Below are 21,072 nucleotides of genomic sequence, written 5' to 3' on the forward strand. Positions count from 1 at the left end.
GATTTTTCCTGAAAAGAAATCAAATCAAAATATAAATTTACTGTAAATTGAATTTTATAACATGCAAATTCAAATCAAGAGTCATTTTGCAATTTGGGAACAGAATGGAAAATTAATAGGATTAGGTTGGGTTTAATTTCTTATAACTTCTTAGATCTTTTTAGTTGGATGATAATATGCATTTTGCTATCACTTAATCTGTTTTATTGTCTCAAACTTTAGGAAAGAATTTTGTTCACGTGATATCTCGCGATTCGGCAACCAATGTATTAATCTGTATTTTGTCTCATGCTTATGTAATCTCTTGTTACTTATGCTTACATTATCTAAATTGAATGTAATTCTAATTGGGTATGCGGCATATTTTTCTTTTTCGGTTTAAAAAAATCTACCCATGCTTTCTCCAATCCTAAATTTTTCGCAGATGCGATCATTGCATTTAGCGAAGTGGCAGGTGCTCAGCACGGGCCCCAATTAAAGTCAGTCTCAGAAAAAGAGAAATTAAAAATAATAGTTCATATTTTTCAGATAAAAATAATTCTAACAAACTGAAGATATTAGAAGGTCACGTCATTATCTCATGACAAGTAACTGATTCTTACTTTACTGTGTTTTATGTCAATCTAGGCTGTGGTATCAGAGTAAAAAAAAATTCTGAAGTGAGAAAAAGACAAAGTCAGAAAAATTTGATCGAGCAGAGACTTCAGTTAGTTAAAAGTTAGGTTCTATAGGTTTAAAGGTAAAAAATAAGAAAAGAAGGATCTTATGTAATTAAAATTATTATTCAAGTGAGTATTATCAAGAGTACCTCTCTTCAGTCCTCTGGACTGAAATCAGTCTTAAAAAAAATCAGTAGACTAAATTTCTTCAATTAATATTTCTTTTCCATTTATTTTTAAATTAAAATGTCCTTTTTTCTTTATGAATTTAGTAAATATTTTCTGTTAAAATTAAAAAAAAACTTTTTAGTGAAAACTTTAATTTTTTATACTTATTGCAAAATGATCAAGTAATAATGTCACATGGAAATGAAAAAAATGGGATTACTGCTTCGATTACACAAGTATTCAAAAACGTTTGAGCAGAAAAGGAGGGTCTATAAACAATGCTTGTTTACAGAAAATTTGTACAGTAGGGAACCGATTATCCGGAAAGATCGGGACCATCGCTATTCCGGATAACTGATTTTTCCGGATTTCTGAATCGCTACAAAAAGCCGTTTTTTTATTGTTAACCCCAACTAAAAAAAAATAAAAATTTGGAAATAATCTTAAAAAGATGAAAAAACGATGAAGTAATACACTAATGATTATTTCCATAATGATGGTAAGATAAACAACTTTCAAAAAAGAAAGAAAAATCCTAAAGTCTTATGAGGAAAATAAATATTTTTCTTAAAATGGCGGGAAAATTTATTGAATTTCGTTCCGGTTTATTGGTTTTCCGATTTCTGGATAACGGGTTCTGTACTGTACTATTGTTGTCTAAATTTGCTTCAATTTTCATTTTAACTTAATGTTTTAAAATGCTAATTAAAGTTAAAAGAAGGGTTTTTTTTTTCTTTTTTAAAAAAAATTGGATAAAAACAAAAAACAATGGTGGAGCAAAAAATGAATAGCTTCATGAAAAAATCAGAAGTTTATTATTCAACGAATGGTGCAAAAAGAGGCTGTTAATTTTGTCTCGATTACTGTGGAAAAAAAATTAATGAAATGAAGAAAACGATTTTAAAAAAATAATCAAATTCTTCATTTAATATTTGTGCTATAATAATTGAAAGATACATTTTCTAGTCAGTCATCTATAAATTTCTGAAAATTCCAGTAAACAACGTTAGATCGTGTTAATTGGTCAAAATATAAATTCATTCTTAAAATTTATTTAGAGTGGCACCCATGATATAACAATTATTTAAATTATAACTTACACAAGTATAATTATAGAGATTTTAACTTTTCTGAATCTATGTTTGATTATATTATTAAAAAAGAACTCCAGAAATTATTGAAAAAATTTATGTTAATAAATGAGTTCATAATCTTTTAGTTCATAAAATTCAAAGATAAACTCATTTAGCTAAGTTTCTAATTAAGTAGGCGGATGAATTTCATGTGTTTTTTTGTAATAGTTTTGTCTATTACAATTCACTAATCAATCTTTTTTACCAGCGGGCCTCACAGCTCTCCTATATTTCCTATTTATCTGAAAAATTGCTATTTCTCCTATATTTTCTTTTTTTCCCTAATTTTCCCTCATAATCCTTTCTCAACGTCCGCACTCCCGATTTGCGCTAGTCTATGTCAATCATTAAACCACACCTAAAAATTCTTTAACCAATCATCCGTTTGAAATCCTCAACCCAGCTGCTCCAAGAACAAGTAAAAGGGAATCGTCAGCAAGTGAAGGAAATATGTGTGAGAGTTTTGGAATAAGATATAGCGTTGTCTTGCGGATTCAATAAAGTGATTTTCGTTTTAACGGTAAGTTCTTCTGTTTATATTTTTCTTTTAAAAGTTTTTTTTATTAAGTTAATGTAATTAAGGGATTTTTTTCCTCTTTCTCGAGTTTAATTTTGGAACATATCACGCAACGAACAATCATTACATGAGTTACGAAATGGTTTTCTTATAATGTAATTAAGTGATTTTTTTCTCTTTCTCGAGTTTAATTTCAAAACATATCACGCAACGAACGATCATTACATAAATTACGAATCCGAAATCATTCACATTTAAGAGATTTGGTTTTCAAGAACATGATTTACGAATGTCACACTTAACGATTTTGTACTACCAATCGCAATTCCTATGTAGGTGACTAACAAATCATGATTTGCGAAATAATTTGCGAGCTATGCTCGTATTATATATTCGGTCTACAAATCGCTATTCATTTTTACGCGATTTAAAAATTCCACTACTTGATTAATATCCAGACAGGTAAAAAAGAGAAATTTCAATTCATTTTAAAGCATTTATGATAGTTATTCTGTAGTCTAATTTTAAAGTTCACACAGGTGCAATAAAATGTTTGGGAGTTAAAATTAAAAAAATTGCTGTCCAGTGTTTTCATCTCAGAAAAAAAATGGGTGAGAATTTCTCACCCTTTCTCAAAAACAGGGTGAGATTTCAAAAAGTTAAGTGAGATTTCAAAAATTTAAAAAAAAAACACGTAAAGAGACTTGAAAAAAAATAAAATTTCTTTAATTATGATGCATTTTTAACATCTTCTAATTTTTAAAGCATTGAATATTTTTGCTGCATCATCCTATGGAAAATGTTCTACATCTACTTTTTCATCAGCTATTCTCATTAGGTTGCTCAAATGCGTATTTGTTTCGTTTTGATCGCTTCTACCCACATTTGTTTCATTTTCATTTGTCCGTTTCGGAGTAGAAGATATTGGCTTTACAAGGTATTTGTCCATCTTACATTAACGAGCAAAAACTTTTAACGTCTTACATGAAGAAACCTTACCTACGGTAAACACGTGGTTGCAGAGAAATGCGTTCTGAAAGAGGTTCCATGGTTCTGAAGGATGGTGTTCTGTTGTTCTTAAAGGTTCTGAACAATACTGGTAAATAGGGAAGCTAGATAATGGGGCAGATGTTGAAAATAATAAAAGATCCAGGAAGAAAAGTGAAACGGATTTTATTCTAAATGGCGCAAATGAGAAATTTTTTTCAAAATGCGAGAAATTCGCGAATTTTGAAATTGGTTTATAGAATGCGCGAATTTCTCGCGGTAATCATTTTTTAATGCGAGAATATAAAAAAATATGCGAGATTCTCGCGTTCTCGCGCTGTAGTGAAAACACTGCTGTCTACGTAGGTGAAAATAAATAAATTTGAAAATTAATATTTTATTTTCATAAAGCTTTTTTTATATTTAAAGTAAATGTGAAACTGAAGCGTACATTAAAAATTCTGTTATGAAATGTGAATAATTTTTCTTCTGAAAAATATGGCTTAGCATAATTTTAAAAAATAGGGTATCTGGCTTGAAAAAATCTGATATGTTTATAAAAGTACAGTACAAAACACCCGGATCAATTTTGTTTGATTTTTCCCACCATTTTGAATATATTGGAAATCGTATTCGTATCGTATTACAGTACAGAACCCGTTATCCGGAAATCGGAAAACCAAAAAACCGGAACAAAATTCGATACATTTTCCCGCAATTTTTTAAAAAAAATTTTTTTCTCCTCATAAGATTTTAGGATTTTTCCTTCTTTTTTGAAAGATGTTTACCTTACCATCATTTCAGAAATAATCATTATTGTATTACCTCATCGTTTTTTCTTATTTGTAAGATTATTTCCAATTTTTTTTTTTTTAGTTGGGTTTAACACTAAAAAAACGGCTTTTTGTAGCGATTCAGAAAACCGGAAAAATCAGTTATCCGGAATAGCGATAGTCCCGATCGTTCCGGATAATCGGTTCTCTACTGTATTTTGAATCGTATTCGGAAATTCAACTGATTTTTGAAGTTCAGTCAAAGAAAAGGGTGGGAGGGGGTATTTTCCTCCTGTTTATTGAGAGAGAAAACTTCAATATATTTCTTCTGTAACCTTGAAGATCTTCAGGGGATTGCTGAGGCAGGCACAAATTCTTTATTTTCTCTTGTGTGTTGGAAAGAAGCAGTGGTTTTCTTATAAGCTGCCGTCAATCAAGCATAAAGGAGCAGCTTTCTGATTTCGTTTTTTCTCTGATTTACGAGGAGGAGGGGTATTGCACACATGCATATTAGTCAACATAAGTTTTTTATTATTTTTCTTTTCTTAATTTTGCAGTTTTACTATCATAATTTATGTTTTTCTTTCTATTTATCCAGCTTATTTATGATTCATTTTTTAATATAAAATTTTAACATATTGCATTTTGAGTTTGCTTTTTTTTTATTTTTAAAAACATTCGCAGTTGATTAAATTTGATTTAGCTTCTTTTTTTAAAAAAATAAATATGTGAATTTTTTTTTCTTACCGTATTTTTCGGCGAAAGCGCCGCACATCGATAAAAAAAAAAGTTATAGTAAGCGCCGTAATGGCGCTAAACCGCGCATATCAGCATTCTTTTAGAAGAGACCTTTAAATTACCATTTAGAATATCTGTATAATAAAAAAAAATTTTATGCATTTCATAAAATAAAGTTTTAATTTCTAAATCATAATAAAAAAATTCTTTTTCAGCAAAAAGAAAAGCAACAAAAAAAGTTCTCTTTCAGCAAAAAAAGAAAAAATAAACGATATAAAATAAAGTTGTTTTTACCAGTTGGCTCCTTGCCAAAAAACAGAAGAACAGCAAAAAAATATTTATATGTTCAGTAGCTGAATTAAGGCTGAACTGATTACAGAAATCCGTAAAACAATGTAATAAGAAAAATAAAATAAAAAGATTTCAAAATTTATTGCCATTAACAATTTGAGGAAAAACTAATACATAATAAAGAAACGGCTTATAATAACGAAATAACTAATAATAACAAGAATCAGAAATAACTAAACAGGCCCCAAAAAAATTCTGAAGGAATGAGCGAAGGGAAAATAAGTTTCACTTTCACAATCTTTAGGGGTCAATTTTAGTGGGTAGAATGCCCTCTCCTTCAATGGAAATAACCCAATGTGACTCAACTTAGAAAGAGAGAAGAAAATGTTTAAAAGAGGGGTGTACCCCACCTCCTCCATGTGTCATTTCTACTGGAACTGTTTAGGAGGAATCAATCAGTTATTTTTTAAAGGGGTTGGGGAAAAGAAAAGGGTGGGACCCCTAATCCAGAATTCCAAAATTCGGCACTTAATCTGATCTAATTTTTTTCTTTTTTTTTAAGAAATTTATATTGATAAGACAAAAAAAAATCAGCTATATTCTTTTTATTTGGAATTTTATTCTGTTGAAGTAACTTACTTTATTTTATCTTTTAAAAATGAAAAAGAAGCTTGAAAAACTAATAATAAATCTGTGTCAAAGGAAACATCTGTTTCTTAAGCAGTTTAAAATAAATTGAGAAGTAGAAACACCTGCATTTCAAATGGACAAAATAAAGAAATGCAAGTTGGAAAAAACTGATCAATCAATCTTGACAGCTGTGCTTTACTGATTTGTCCCCACATTTCCCTCCTCTGTTTGACCATAAATTGGCCACACCCAGTTGACATTGAAACTACCATGTGGACTACAAAATGAATTCTATCCCTTTTGTGGTTTTTTATTCGATTCATAAATTTTTTATTTTGCCGCTTTTTTATTTAACTGTTAATTTGTTGTTTTTTTTGTTAATAGCTAGCTTGCTTTTTTTTCTTGTTAATAGTTGTTTGCTTGTTTTTTTTTTATCCTTATTAGTTTTTAGCTTGTTTTTTGTTGTTATTCTTTGTTAGTTTCTTAGCATTAATTGTTAATTTTTTTTCTTTTTTTTTGTAGTTCCTTGTTAGCTGTTTTTTTCTTGCGAGGTAAGCGTCTTTTGTTAAAACAAAATGTTATCTAAAAGAAAAAACGAGAACTATGATCTCACGCTCCAAAGAAGAAACGATTATTTCTTCTTCATAGAATTCGGTTTATTTCTTCTTGATTATATTATATAGATTATTATTTTGATTAGTAGTAAAATTTCTTAAGTCGGGCCAGTTTTAAATTCACCCCATCATAATCTACGATCGAGACTTGACTGAATTTATCGGTTTTTCTGAAATTAACAGTGGAATTGAATTATAGTAATATTTGGGGTCCATATTGGAATTTCCGAAAGAGATCCAAAGTTCGGCATTTCGTCAGTCCCGTGAGTGTCGGATTTAGGGTCCTATTACTTCCTTTTCTGTTCGCTCCAATTACAATTGCATACCTGCCAACTTTTAATCCCTTCCATTATCATTTTTCCCAGTGGAATTAAAATGGAATTAAAACTTCAATTTCAAGCAAACAAATACGTTGTTTTTGAGAAAACTTAAGATGATAACCATGATAGTAACGCATATTAATATATTTGCTTAATTTTTGTAAGAATAGTGGTTCATTAAAAATTAAGTTTATAAAAGAAAAAAATAGTATATATTTACTACCACTTTATGTATAAAAATAAAATCTTCCGGAAAATCCGGAAGAGTTGGCAGGTATGCAATTGCCAAGGCGCTAAGTAGATTTCTAGCTTGCGATTTTTCTTTAAGCTGGGGGTGGATACAAGATGCATACCTTTTAAATTTCCTTCTTATGCGATGTTTTTTTTCAAATTATTATTTCGTTTATTTATTTTCTTACAGGCGGCTGCCGAAAGTTTGCTAAGAATTGGCGGTGTTCTGCAGCAGATCGCGATATGGGCAAATATTCGTCGACTTCGTTATTAATTTTTTTTAATAGTCTTTCTCTCAGAAAATTATTTAATCTTAAATAACTTTCCTTAACAAATTTTTTTGCTACTAAAAAATATTTCGTAGGAAGCGCTGCATGTAGGAAAGAAACAACTTTTTTTTTCGATAGCGCCGCGGCCCTTCCGTCGAAATATACGGTATCTTAATTTGTAAATGTTTTTATTAATTTAAATGTTGTTTTCTTCCGATTTTTTAAACTAAGGAGAACTTTCCTTATTTATTTTTCATATTTGAAAATATTTTTGTATTTTTCATTGTAATTTGGTTTTGATGAAACATCGATATATAATGTTTTTTAGCAGATCCCGAAAACCAGCAAATTCAGACATCTGCGATAGCGATGGTCCGAACATGCCGGGTTCTCTACTGTATTTCATTCTTAATAATTTAAAGCAACCCTTTGTTCTGTTGAGTTTTTCTGAGTTAAAAGAAAAATTTGAAGCTTATTTTTTCTTTTCTTAATTTTGCAATTTTACCTTCCTAATTTATATTTTTCTTTCTATTTATCCACCTTAATGTTTCATTTTTTATTAGAAAATCTTAACATATTGCATTTTGAGTTTGCTTTTTCTTTGATTTTTAAGAACGTTCGCAGTTGATTAAATGCGATTTATTTTTCTTTTTTAATAAATATGTGAAATTTTTTATTAATTTTTTCTCTTATCTTAATTTGTAAATGTTTTTATTAATTTAAATGTTGTTTTCTTCTGATTTTTTTAATTAGAGAGAACTTTCCTTATTTATTTTTCATATTTTAAAATATGTTAGTATTTTTCATTTTAATTTTTGTTCGATGAAACATCGATTTATAATGTTTTTTAGCAGATCCCGAAAACCGGCAAATTCTGATATCTGGGATAGCGATGGTCCCGAACATGCCGGGTTCTCTACTGTATTTCATTCTTAATGATTTTAACCCTTTGTTCTTTTGAGTTTTTCTGAGTTAAAAGAAAAATTTGAAGCTCACTCTGGTAAACATAATTAAACTTAAGAATTAAAATGGGTATAAATAAATTTTCATTATTTTTATTTTCCTTATTCCTACTAAATTTTTCAAACCTGTCCAATGCTAAAGTTTATTTTAAAATATTGTTTTTAATTGCAAGTAGTTTTATTTCTAAAAAAATATGGTATGTAAGTTTAAAAAACTTGTGTAGATGGCTTTAACCCACTGACGGTTCAGCATGTGAAAAATCGCATTTTAACCTGCAGTCTTCTCTGCATAGCAAAACCGGTTTTCCCATGTTAATAGATAGGGGAGAAACATTCTCCCAATTTTGCCCATTTCCTTAACCGCCAGTGGGTTAAAAAATAAATTTCATTTTATTATTTCCTAAGGTTATTATAACTGGTTTAAAATAAGTCACCCCTTTAGTTAGTAAAGAAATTTCCTTTTTATATAGAAATCAGTTTAAATAGATTTTGCTTTTTAAAACTTTTTGATATGTTTTAATGGACATTAATTTTCTGTACTTCTCTTTCAGAAAAATACCTGCTGGAAAAACTAAATTTCAGCTCTCATGGCTTGAAGTTCTCGACGAAAATGGGGATTTATTAAGTAATTGGTGTCAAGAAGGTAAAGATGGGGATACTGTAGTCTCTGTAACAGTTGTGCTCAATTTTCAAATAGTGGAATTTCCAAACTACTGCAACATTCTAATGGAGAAAAGCATCAGCTGGCTGCCAAAGAAGCAAAAGGGCAGAGGAAGTTGTTTGGATTAAAAGATAACTCTAATACCACAACTGGAACTAATACAAAAGTTGTGATGATGCAGTTGAGCCAAAGCCAAAAAGTGGCAAAGGCTGAAGCTTTGTGGGCAATGAGAGTCGCAGTATCCAATTATTCATTTGCTTCAAGTCAGGATATTGTGCCGTTATTTCCCGGGTTGCAAAAAACCCACCTGCCCAATAAAACCCGTCCGAGTTTTACTGGGCAAAACCCACTCTGAAAAACCCACCCTAAAGTGGGTTTTTCTAAGATTGATAGTGTGCGACTTCTCTGGAGACCAAATACAAAACATTTGTTAAATGATAACTTTGAGCTGGCTTCAGAGAGGTTTGACAAATTAAAAAAGAGATTTAAAAATGATAAATCCTTGTTTGAAGAATATAAAAAAGTCATAAAAACTTACGAAAATGAAGAGATAATTGAGAAAGTTAAAAACACTAATCCCCAAAATTATAAACTATGTTATTTACCTCATAGGGCGGTTTTAAGAAACGATAAATTAACTAGCAAATTAAGGATTGTATTTGACGGTTCCGCGCAAAAAAAAAATGAATTGTCTCTTAACGACTGTTTGTATATTGGGCCAAATTTATACCCAGATATATATGAACTTATGCTAGCGTTTCGAGAAAACAAGATTGCTTTTATAGGGGACGTTCAATAAGCTTTCTTACAAATAGGGATTAATGTAGAAGATCGAGATGTCACAAGATTTCTTTGGTCAGATGACCCCGATAATGATTCGTCTACAGTAATTTATAGATTTTGCCGCGTACTATTTGGTATCAACTGTAGCCCTTTTCTCTTAGCGGCTACTATTAAAGAGCATATTAAAAAGTTTGCAAAATCAAAGCCTCTTGCGTATGAATTACTAAATGAAAGGGTATATGTCGATGACGTCATAGGGGGAAGTGACAGTACAGATACAGCATTTCAAATAAGTTCTGATTGTGTTGAAATATTTCGGGATGCGGGCATGGTATTGAGAAAGTTTCAAACAAATGATAAAAAATTACGTGAATTATGGAAGAATGCAGGTATAGATGTTCAGAATGAAAAGGAATCGTTAGGTCAATCAGGCTTTCCATTTAAAGTTTTGGGAGTTTGTTGGGATCTTAAAAAAGATGTATTTTACTTTGAGTCCAAATATCTGTTAAAATTGATAGACACAGGGCAAGTAACAAAACGATTTATTTTGAAAATCATTGGGCGTATTTTTGATCCAGTAGGATTTTTGGGACCCTTTACAATGCTGATTACTCATCCTAAGGACTGGTTCCACTGCCCCAGAATTGACAATCCTGCCGATCTTATTAGTAGAGGCGCTTCCCATTGGTGCCCAGAGGATTATTGAAGAATTCCGACATTTGATGGAAGGGGCCACCTTGGTTGTCCCTTCCGACCGAAATGTGGCCAGAATTGAAACTCTTCAAAGAAAATGATGAGCAAATTGAGTATTGTAAAAATGAAATCACCGTTATGAAATGTGTAGATGGTGAAGAACTTGAGTTGATAAATATCGGTAACTTTAGCAACCTCGAAAAAGTTGTTAGAATCACAGCGTGAGTAGTGCAATATTTGAACTGTTTAAAGAAAGTTAAGCCGAATATGGACACTTTGACTGCAGAAGAGCTCCGAAATTCTGAAGATATACCAGTAAAGCTTACTCAAGCAAAATTCTGGGAAAGTGAGATACGAGCTCTCCAATCTAGTTTGCCTATTCCAGCTTCTTCTACTATTTTCAATTTTGCTCCTTATCTTGATGAAAAAGGTATCCTGAGAATTACAGGAAGATTGGCCGAAGGAGATTATTCTTTTGATGTGAAAAAGCCTATAATCATACCAAGACAGTCTAAATTTGCAGAGTTGCTTGTCAAGCGAGAACACGAAAATGTATTTCATTCTGGAGTAGAGAGCACTTTAGTACAAATTTGGAGAAGATTTTGGGTGCCTAAAGGAAGACAATTAGTAAAAAAGGTCTCGAAATGTTTGATTTGTCGCAGATACACAGCCAAACCTTCTACCCAAATGACTGGACAGCTTCCAAAAGATCGAATTAGTGAAACTCCTGCTTTTACTGTATGCGGAATTGATTTTGCCGGACCAATCTACATCAAGGGTGAAAATAGAATAAAGAAATCATATATAGCCTTGTTCACATGTGCAGTCACGAGAGCAATACATCTTGAATTAGTCACAGACATGTCTACTTCAAATTTTCTGCTCGCATTCAGAAGATTTCTCTCTAGAAGAGGTGGTTGTCATACAATCTACTCCAACAATGCCAAGACTTTTAAATGTACTGATAAAGAGCTTCAGAGATTATTTGATATTTTGGAAAATTCCGAATTCAAAAACTTTCTTGCTGCTAAAAGAATATCCTGGAAATTCATCGTCCAACTTGTCCCTTGGTGGGGAGGATTTTATGAAAGATTGGTAAAAAGTGTCAAAGAGCCTCCAAAGAAAATACTTCGAAAAGCTCTCTTAAATTTTGAAGAGATGACCACTATATTGACTGAAATTGAAACCATCGTTAATCTTCGACCCTTTTCCTACGTCACTAACGAAATTGGTGAACCGGAAATTCTTACCCCATCACAATTTTTAACCCCTGGTAAAGAAAAGGCAGAGTATCCAGCTCATTTCATAGAAACCATCCATAGAGAATCCAGCAGAAAGATTCTTATAAGAAGAAAAGAATACCAAGCTACATTATTGGCTAATTTATGGAAGCACTGGAAGGAGCACTATTTGTTTAATTTGAGATCTGCACACAACTTTACTTCTCCTAACTTAACAAAATGTTTGAAAGTGGGAGATGTGGTTATGATGGAGGGCACCACAAAATCAAAACTATTATGGGACATAGGTATTATAACAAAAGTATTTCAAGGGCGTGATGGACTTGTAAGATCTTGCCTTATTCGCAAATCCAACGGCGAATATAAACGCCCAGTACAACTTATTTATCCTTTAGAACTCAATGACTGAAATGAACAATGATAATGTTTTTATTTTAATTTTCTTATTAGATTATGTTTTTTTTTATTTTCTTTCAAGTGAATATTTGCATCTCATTTCAAATTTATTTGCATTTAAATGTTATTTTTTTTAAAAATGTTTATGTTATTTTTGTCTAATTTTTATGTTTAAAATTTTAGTGAACTCGGAGGAGTTCAAGTGGGGAGTGTTGAGGATTTATAATAACAGATGGCGCTGAGCGCAAACAATTTTTTTATTATTTTTTCTTCACTTCTTAAGTTTCAGTTTGGATTCAACCCACTGAACCACAATGAAATAAAATCCTTTTAATCATTACAATTTGTGTAATTATTGTTTAATTTGAATTAACCTTCTCACAATTTATTAAAATATTGATACTGCCCCACGGCAATGCCTCCTGTGAGAGGGTTTTTAGCATGGTGCGGAGGAATAAAACAGACTTTAGAAATAATATTAATTTGAACACACATCAGAGTATCATGGTAGAGAAATCAAAATTAACGTACATGGGGAGCACTTTCTTGAGTTGGGGCGTTTTATCCGTATTTTACAGTAGAAAAATATAATTTAAAAGGATAAAAACATTTGCAAGTTTAGACAAGAAAAAAAAGTTTAAAAAATTCAAAATTCACATATTTAATTTTTGATAATAATTCAAATCCCCAAATTAACTAATGTAAAACAAAACCAATTATTAAAAATCACAATATATTTCATAACTAATTATACGGGGGTTGGAAAACTTAATAGGAAATGAAAGGAAAACTTAATAATCTAAATAAAAACAGCACTTGAAAATTATCGAACTGAAACGATGTTAAAAAAAGGCGCTAACATAAATATTAAAACCTGGAACAAGGCAGGATATTATAAGATCAACGGAATTAAAAAAAAAAAAAAACTTAATGATAAAATTTATGAATAAAAAGAATTAATTTATTTAGTATGAAATTTATCTTAAAAAGAAAAAAACTCAAATGCAGTGGAATCAGAAGAACTGAATCAAAATTAAAAAAAGAAAGCTGCTATCTGCTTCATAAAATAATCGTCTGCCTTTAATTAATTAACAATCTTCTCCTTTTATTTTATTTTTTATAAAAATACTACTTTTAATGAAAGCAGATGTGATTCTACATCCAAAAAAAATTAATTAATCAATTTATTCGAAGAAAAAAATATATATATTGTTTTGTTAATCGATGTCAAATAGATGAATATAACTGGTGATTAAAAAACGTTTTGTTCGTATTAAATAATGCATTATCTGAAATAATAAAACAATTCATCTTAATAAATAAAGGATAACAAAAGGTAAAGTAGATTTAAAATAAATCTCACATGTCAATACTCTTAGCCAGAAGTTTCAAGTTCCTTAACTGGGACATTCATTGATATGCTTGTGTGATGCATTTTCCCCACACCCTCATAAATCAAAGAGAAAAGGAAATCAGCATGCCACTCCTTCAAGTTTGATTGACAGGAGCTTATCAGAAAAACAACTGACACACAGGAGAAAATGAAACATTTGTCCTTTCCCTGCCCCCTCTGGATCTAATGATCTTCAAGGTCAGGGGAAGAATTCCCCCCTTTCCCTCTGCTCAACTTCAAAGATGAGTCAAATTTTCACTTTTTTTTAAATAATCGTTATACTTCAAAATAGCGGAAAAACTAAGCAAAATTCTTCCCGGTTTTCTGGATACCGGGTAAATGGTTCTCTACTGTATTTGATCCAGGAGTTCCCTTGTCTTTTGGATTGGGTACAAAACAGCTATAAGTAGTTGAATGTTGGTAGTCGTAAACCCAAAATTGCGTCTGCTGTTTGGTGATGGTTATAAAATAAAATAAATTACAATTTATTTGGATTATAGAAATACTTTATTTGATCTACAAAAATTGTGATTTATGTTTCTTTCACTGTATGTGATATACTTAGTTAAATCTCAACAAAAAAAATTGAAAAAATTTACGGCAATGTTTTGTTGATTAAATTATTTTATTAGGGTTTTTTCAAATATATATATTTTTTTAATGGTGGGCACTTGAGTCTATTTCCCATTGGTCTCAGAAATGCCAGAATAGCTACCCTTTTATCATTACTCTGTGTCTAAGCCACGGTGGTGGAGTAGCATGTCATACAACCCCAAACCCGTTTATAAATGTTGCATTCACTCTATCATACAGAGAGAAAGAAATTTACAACCATGCGTACGATAGGATTTGAACACTCAGCCACTGGCCCTGTAATCCAGTTCAGTAACCACTAGACCAGTGATCGGTTTTTCTCAAATAGAAATGTATAATTTCTAATCACTTTATTTTGAATGATTTAATTGAATACCCTGTATTTTTTTAAATAGCTTTATCATTAAAAAAGTTTTACATTATCTGTGATTAATTAATTATAAGTGTTTGTTTCAGAAAAATAAAAGTTTGGGACTTAGCTGCTGCTTTGGATCCTAGAGCACCTGCGGGAACTTTATGCTTAAGAACATTAGTTGTAAGTAACATGTTTATATTTTATTAATTATTTGGAATAAAAAACTTCAGATTGGATATACTGTAATTTTCACCATAAATAAACAACTTCTGCACCCCAAGTAATCTAATAGTAAATTTTAGCGTTTACAAAATTATTTTTGATTTAATAAAATTCATATATTATTATGACCCCCATTATATGTAATCAGTGTGAACAAATCTATAAAATTTGCAGTGACCACGAAAGTATCTCAAAAGTATTCAATTAATTTCTTATTTTAATGCATTTTTTTAAATAAATGTATTGTTGGAAAAGTATTACTTGTGCATCGGAACTTATGAATCAAAATTATTTTTCTTAATTTGTATATATATATACAGACTGTAATTTTTTAAGTATAGGTCGTTTTGTCATGCACAAGTATAAATTTTGTATATAGGTGAAGGGTGCATAGCAACGAGAGCTTGTGTCATGTCCGAGCATTTTTTAAACTTTTTTATAACTGTCTTTGAACGCCCAACCCAATTTTTGGGTTTTGATTGCTAATATTCACCTATGTTGCCATCTAATTTTGAACCCAATCCAGAAGACGAGAGAACTGGAACAAGCAGTGGCAGAAATTTGCCTTTGTGGAAGGCTTTTTGATTAAACTAACCTGCATTTATGTTACATGGAGAGGAAAACCTCCTACAGTTAGCCTGACGTCAAGGGGACTTTAACCCATGATCTGTCTACCACTGAGGCTATTTTACATCAGCACTGTGGTCGGTGCGAGATGGGAGCGGAATTCGTATCAAGCAGTTATCGTATACCTCATTGGGAGGCGAACACTCTATCCCCTGTCTCTGATTGTGTGTTATTCAAAAAGCTACTTTTTGACTGAGTCAATAAATTTAATTGTTCTTGCTTTACTCCCACATTTGCAAATTCCAACTCTTTTTTAGTATTATGCATATTCTAAATAAATGTTGCCTTTACAGCGTCAACTGATTTATGGTTCATACATTAATTGTGTACTTTGAAAAACGTTTTTTTAACAAAAGCAATATTTTATTGAGTAGTAAATTTTCGTAGCTGTTATTCTTCATGTTTAACTGCAAAAAACGGTTTCTTTCACTGTGCGACCAGATATAAATACATTTTCTCGTTGTATTTTCACTTTTATTGCTAATTAAAATAGTTTAAAATTAAACCCACACTAGTGGCCATATTTTGTTTGAAATATGGTGTCTCCTTTCTTTTATAAGTTTGTGTATATAGTAGATACACAATCAAAATAAAAGTAGAGAATTCAAGATGAGATTAAAACAAAATTTTAAAAATGTAGATAAGGTATAGTTCGTTCACCAGGAGTTGGCACTTGGCTGCACCCCCTCGGACGCAGAGTTCATTTCAGCGCGGGGGAGTATGAGGAAAAACATTTCCTCGCTTGAAATCGAGATAACCTCTAATGAGCACAAAGCCGTCACACGGTTTTTTATAGGTAGTCCAATCAGACCACTATGAAGGCAAACCAGTTTACGAAAGAGCCCTTTAATAGAAAATCTAGTAAAAATAAAAAAGTGGTAACAAATATATGTCTAAAAATTTGTTTAATTTTTTAATATGATTAGTTTGTCTTATTTACTTGTCTATCACTACAGATTCAATTCTCAAATATATATGATGAATTTCTTTTAATTACTTTCAAAATAAAATTTGGGCTCATGCGCACAACTGGTTCACTTTGTAAATAGTCTGCACAAACTACATATAAGAAACCGTGTGGAGACTTTCTGATGTAGAAGGTGATGGCCAAGCACAAACAGTGAATTCTTTTTCAGTCACTTACTTCGCTTTATCATCAGCTATTATACCTTTCGTTATTCTAGCTAATTTATATTTAAAAAATTTTCCCCAGCAAAATATATCAAAAAGAACAAACTATTCAATAAAAAGAGAGAAATATCAGCAAGTTTATGAAATAAAATGCTCATGTTCAAAATATGCACATGAAGATTGCAAAATTAATATTTTTGTTATACGATCGTCAAATAGCAGCCTTGTTCACATCCTTCTCCCCAAAATAGCGAAATACTATCATCCAATATCACGTGATGAAGGCGAAGCCAAGTGCCAACTCCTAGTGAACGAACTAAGAATAGCACGATGAAAAATTTTAAAAAAAGAAGAAAAAAACAATAAACGAATTTAGTCTACTGATAATCAAACAAACATGCTAACAGACGTTTTATCTTAATTCCATCTTTATAAAACTGAAATGATATGAAACATGTGGTGAGAATTCACCCTGAAAAGGAAGAGTAAATAAACAACAATAAGATAAAGTAAATAATATGAACTTTAATAATTCAAATAGTGATTGAAATATATGAAGCAAAAAAAATGTAAAATTATCTTTATGTTTAAATGTTTTTGATTTTTTTTTTCTTTGCTTTAACATACTCACGCATATTCACATACCGTATATTCCGGCGTGTAACAGGCACTTTTAATACAAGAAATAACATTGGAATTTACGGGTGCGCGATATACGCCGAGTATAAAAAATTATAGGTTAAAAAATTTAAATATAGAAAAATACTTTTATTTTAAAGAAATAGCATACCTTTACCTATATACTTCATTGATTTTCGTTATTACATAAATAGTTCATTATATTCGTCTTCTGTTATTTCTTCAGGCATGTCATCACAATCTGTTTCGTCATCCTCATCTGTGTTACCCTCATCCATAAATAAACAGTCATCTTCTGATCCGTCCAGATTATTTGAAATGCTGCATTTTTTTAATGATTTTCTAACCATCTCAGGCTTAATTTCATCCCATGCTTTTAATGTCCATTCGCACACAGTTTCCAAACTTGTATGACACATATGTCCTCCTTTCGTAAAGGTTTTCTCGCCCTCCAACATCCAAGTGTTCCACTGTTTTTTTAAATTGGCTTTAAATGGTTTGTTTAAGCAGACTTCCAATGGCTGAAATAATGATGTCAATCCGCCATGAATAACTGCCATATCAGTGTTACATTCTTTCAACAATTTTTTTGTATTAACTGTAAGGTGGGACCTAAGCATGTCCCACACTAAAAGGCGTTCTGGTTTTCTTACGCAACCTGGACGGATTTGCCAGACATTTTTTACCCACAATTTAACACCATTTTCGTCCATCCAGCCTTTTTCGTGGGCATGAACAAAAATACCTTTTGGAAAATTACATTTGGGAAAAGTTTTTCTCTTAAAAATAACCATTGGTTTTAGTTTCGTTCCATCCGCTAAGCAAGAAAGGGCTACGGTGAAATGAGATTTCTCATGTCCCGTTGTTGTTACGTTGACAGTTTTGACTCCCTTTAAATCAATTGTTTTATTACCGATCATGTCAAACATGACTGGGGTCTCATCCATATTTCCTATTTGCGAAAGTAAATATTCCTTTTTTTTCCGCAGTTCTATAATATATTTTTGAAAACTTAACAATTTGCTATCCAAGTCTTTTGGTAGTTTTTGTGATACTTTGGTTTTTTCACGTAGAACTAAATTTTTTCGAGCCATAAATCGGCTACACCAACTCACAGTAGCCTTGAAATTTTCACTCTTGTGTGGATTAATCTTTGTCCATTTTAGAGCAAACAAGCGAACACAGTTTCTTGTTGCAATCAAACCATTTTCCAAAACCCAGTTTTCTACACTGTCCACTAACATCGGCCATTTTGTTAGTCCTGTACGCAATGCCCACTTATCCTTAAGTATATCCATTATTTCCTCTTCATTTTTCTTCCATTCACGCACTGAGCTTTCCCCAATACCAAAATGTCTCGCCACAGCCCGATTTACATTTTCTTTCGCAAATTGAATTACTTTGCATTTAAATCCAGCGCTGTGTTTGCTTCGTTTGATAGGAGCCATGTCTACTACTAAAAACTACACTAAATTCTTAAAGCTTACAATGTTTACTTTTCAAAGGCAGGGCATCAAATGGTGCGATTGGCAGAAAAAGAATTGCGTTTTGTCTCCTGATTTGCGGTAAGCTTTTGAGACATACACGATAGACAGCATTCCGTATACCCCTCCCCCCTTACTTCTGGAATGTGGGGAGCAACATTCTTGCACACACCTGCACTGCTGAATACAACAATCTCTTCTCAGAATCACATTTTTACTCTTTCAACTCTATCCTCACATACATGTCAAATTCAGTTCTTTTATTTTTGAAAAAGATAGGGAAAAAAACTTTTTATTTACGATCTTGAAAGACGAGATATTGCACATGTACAATCCAAATTTTCGCGTTATATGAAGAGTATATCTTAACATTTAAAGAAAGTATTAGAAATTACGGGTGCGCGTTATACAGCGGGGTGCGTTATGCGCTGGAATATACAGTATGTGTTAAACTATTAAAAATGAAAAAAATTTTAAAAAATCAATCCCAATCTTACAAATAATAAACAATAAATCAAGACACCTTTTTTCTTTTATAATTTTTTATTTTAAAAACAAAGGAAAACTTAATAAACAAATAATCCAAGTAAGTGAACTTTAAAGCAAAGCTAGTCAAATAGAAAGGGCAGTTGTAAATAGATTGCCCTCTTGCCTAATATATAGCTGCCAACTCTACTGGATTTTGCCAGTTTCTTCTGCTCTACTGGTTTGATATAAATTTTCCTAGTTTTTTTACATTTTAAAAAATTTCCTAAAATTGAGTAACTTTCCTAAAGTAAATCCCCATTGAAATAGAATATTTGCCTAGATTGCTTGCCTGAATTTTAAATAAGTATTACTAATACATAATAAAGCAAACCTCATTTGTAGAAATCAGTTAAAAACTTTTTTTTTCTAAAAAGTTCAGTTTATTTTTATGTAAAATTCCCTTTTTAAAATAATTAAGAAATCTTATAACTATTTTTGATGAATTAAATGCCTGTTACAATTCAAAATTATGATACATAACATTTCAAGTATTTTAATGTTAATCATAACTAGAAAATGTTGCAGTTTTTCTATTTTGGTGACCATAAAATTCCCTATGTATAAAATATTTAGTTAATTATGCATTATTATTTAGTACATCAAATTTATATTATTTCGTTATATCTACTGGATTTTTTCCTTTCCATGTTGGCAGTTATGTTAATAAAATAAAACCTGAAGCTTGATAAGCCACTTGATAAGCCTATGATGTCCTTTTTAAGACGAGACTCTTCTACTTCCAGACCCCCTCTATTTATGTTAGAGGGGTCACATGGCTTTGGAGAGCATTGTAAGAAAACTTCCTCACTCCCTCTAACCCATGATCTGTCTTCCACTCAGGATATTTTAAGGCAGCGCTGTGGTCGGTGCAATCCGGGTGCGAAATTCTTATCGACCAGCTATTGCTGGGATTTTAATTCAGTTCTCCTTATTGGAAGGGTGCGCCCTATCCTTTGAACCAGCATGACTCTGAATCGATTCTTTTATGAAAACATTTATATAATTTAAAGAGAAACAAATCTTGTCTGCTCTTATCTTTTCAACAACCCTTTTTGTGTTCTTATTGAGGCTGAGTAAATGTTTAGCTATTAGAAATGCTGCAAGAAAAATAAAACAAATTCTAATACTTTTTTTAATACAGCGTTAGTTTAAAACAAAAAGGTTTTTGAAAAAGCAAGAGTGATTTGTTAAAAAAAACTTTATACTCTCTATTTATTGTATCTTTACCCAAAATAATTTTAACCTTTTCTTTCCAGGAGCATTCTGGTCGTGTTTTTAGATTACAATTTGATGAGTTTCAAATTGTTAGCAGTTCTCACGATGATACTATACTAATATGGGACTTTCTAAATTTTACAACCTCTGAGGCATCTACAAGATCGCCTTCTCGCACATACACCTATGTCTCAAAGTGAATAAGTGATCTTGTTGTGATTTATGTCATTCATGTGTCAATTTTCATCACATTTGGACTAAGTTTTGTACATAATGCTGTGCATTTTGGGCTTCTATTCATTCCAAATTGTAAATCTATCAAGTTTTTATTTAAAGTTCCTTGTTTTCAAGTTGAGGTGAAATACTGCAGTCTTTCAGAAAGAGGACATTGTGATTGACTTAATGGTTAGCTCAACGGTGCTATTATATTTTTTAAAACTAATAAAGTAACATACTCGATTGAAGGCAGAACTCATTATTTATTTTATTTGTATTAGTAGCAAATCTGAAGAGAGAATTTTGAATGAAAATATGTTTGATTTGTGCAAGAAAAATTTGTCTTCTTCAAAACCTTTATAGATTTCATTCAAAATAAAGATATCTGCCATTAAGTGTCTGTTCATTTATTCCTAAATGATTATTACATTAAAACCTTATGTAAGCGAAGCTTCAGGGACTAAATGATCTATATTTAAGTTTAACGGTTAAAGCTAAAATTTCTCAATCTTTTTCAGCTAACTTCAGTACTGTTTTTACACATGCACTCAGGAGTCCTTGAGAATCTAACTTTTTATATATTGTATTTAAAAAAAAACTAT

At 31.2% G+C, this 21,072-nt stretch overlaps 1 protein-coding gene across 2 annotated transcripts in view; it reads left to right on the plus strand.

Annotated features, from left to right (window-relative positions):
• The window catches only part of LOC107452997 (F-box/WD repeat-containing protein 1A), a 101,741-nt gene extending 80,876 nt beyond the window's left edge, over positions 1-20,865 (plus strand). The window contains exons 10-12 of one of the 2 annotated variants that reach the window (XR_006226361.2): positions 8,844-8,935; positions 14,510-14,588; positions 20,296-20,366. Coding sequence is in view for 1 of the 2 variants with exons in the window: in XM_016069648.3 (XP_015925134.1) it covers positions 14,510-14,588; positions 20,296-20,454 (238 nt within the window). In the remaining variant the exon portion in view is untranslated. Of the gene's footprint in view, positions 1-8,843; positions 8,936-14,509; positions 14,589-20,295 lie in introns of both variants that reach the window. The other variant, XM_016069648.3, reaches the window with a different exon arrangement.
• Positions 20,866-21,072: the final 207 nt, after the last annotated feature.

This window comes from Parasteatoda tepidariorum, chromosome X1 (assembly GCF_043381705.1).
Source record: "Parasteatoda tepidariorum isolate YZ-2023 chromosome X1, CAS_Ptep_4.0, whole genome shotgun sequence".
Classification (NCBI taxonomy): Eukaryota; Metazoa; Arthropoda; class Arachnida; order Araneae; family Theridiidae; genus Parasteatoda; species Parasteatoda tepidariorum.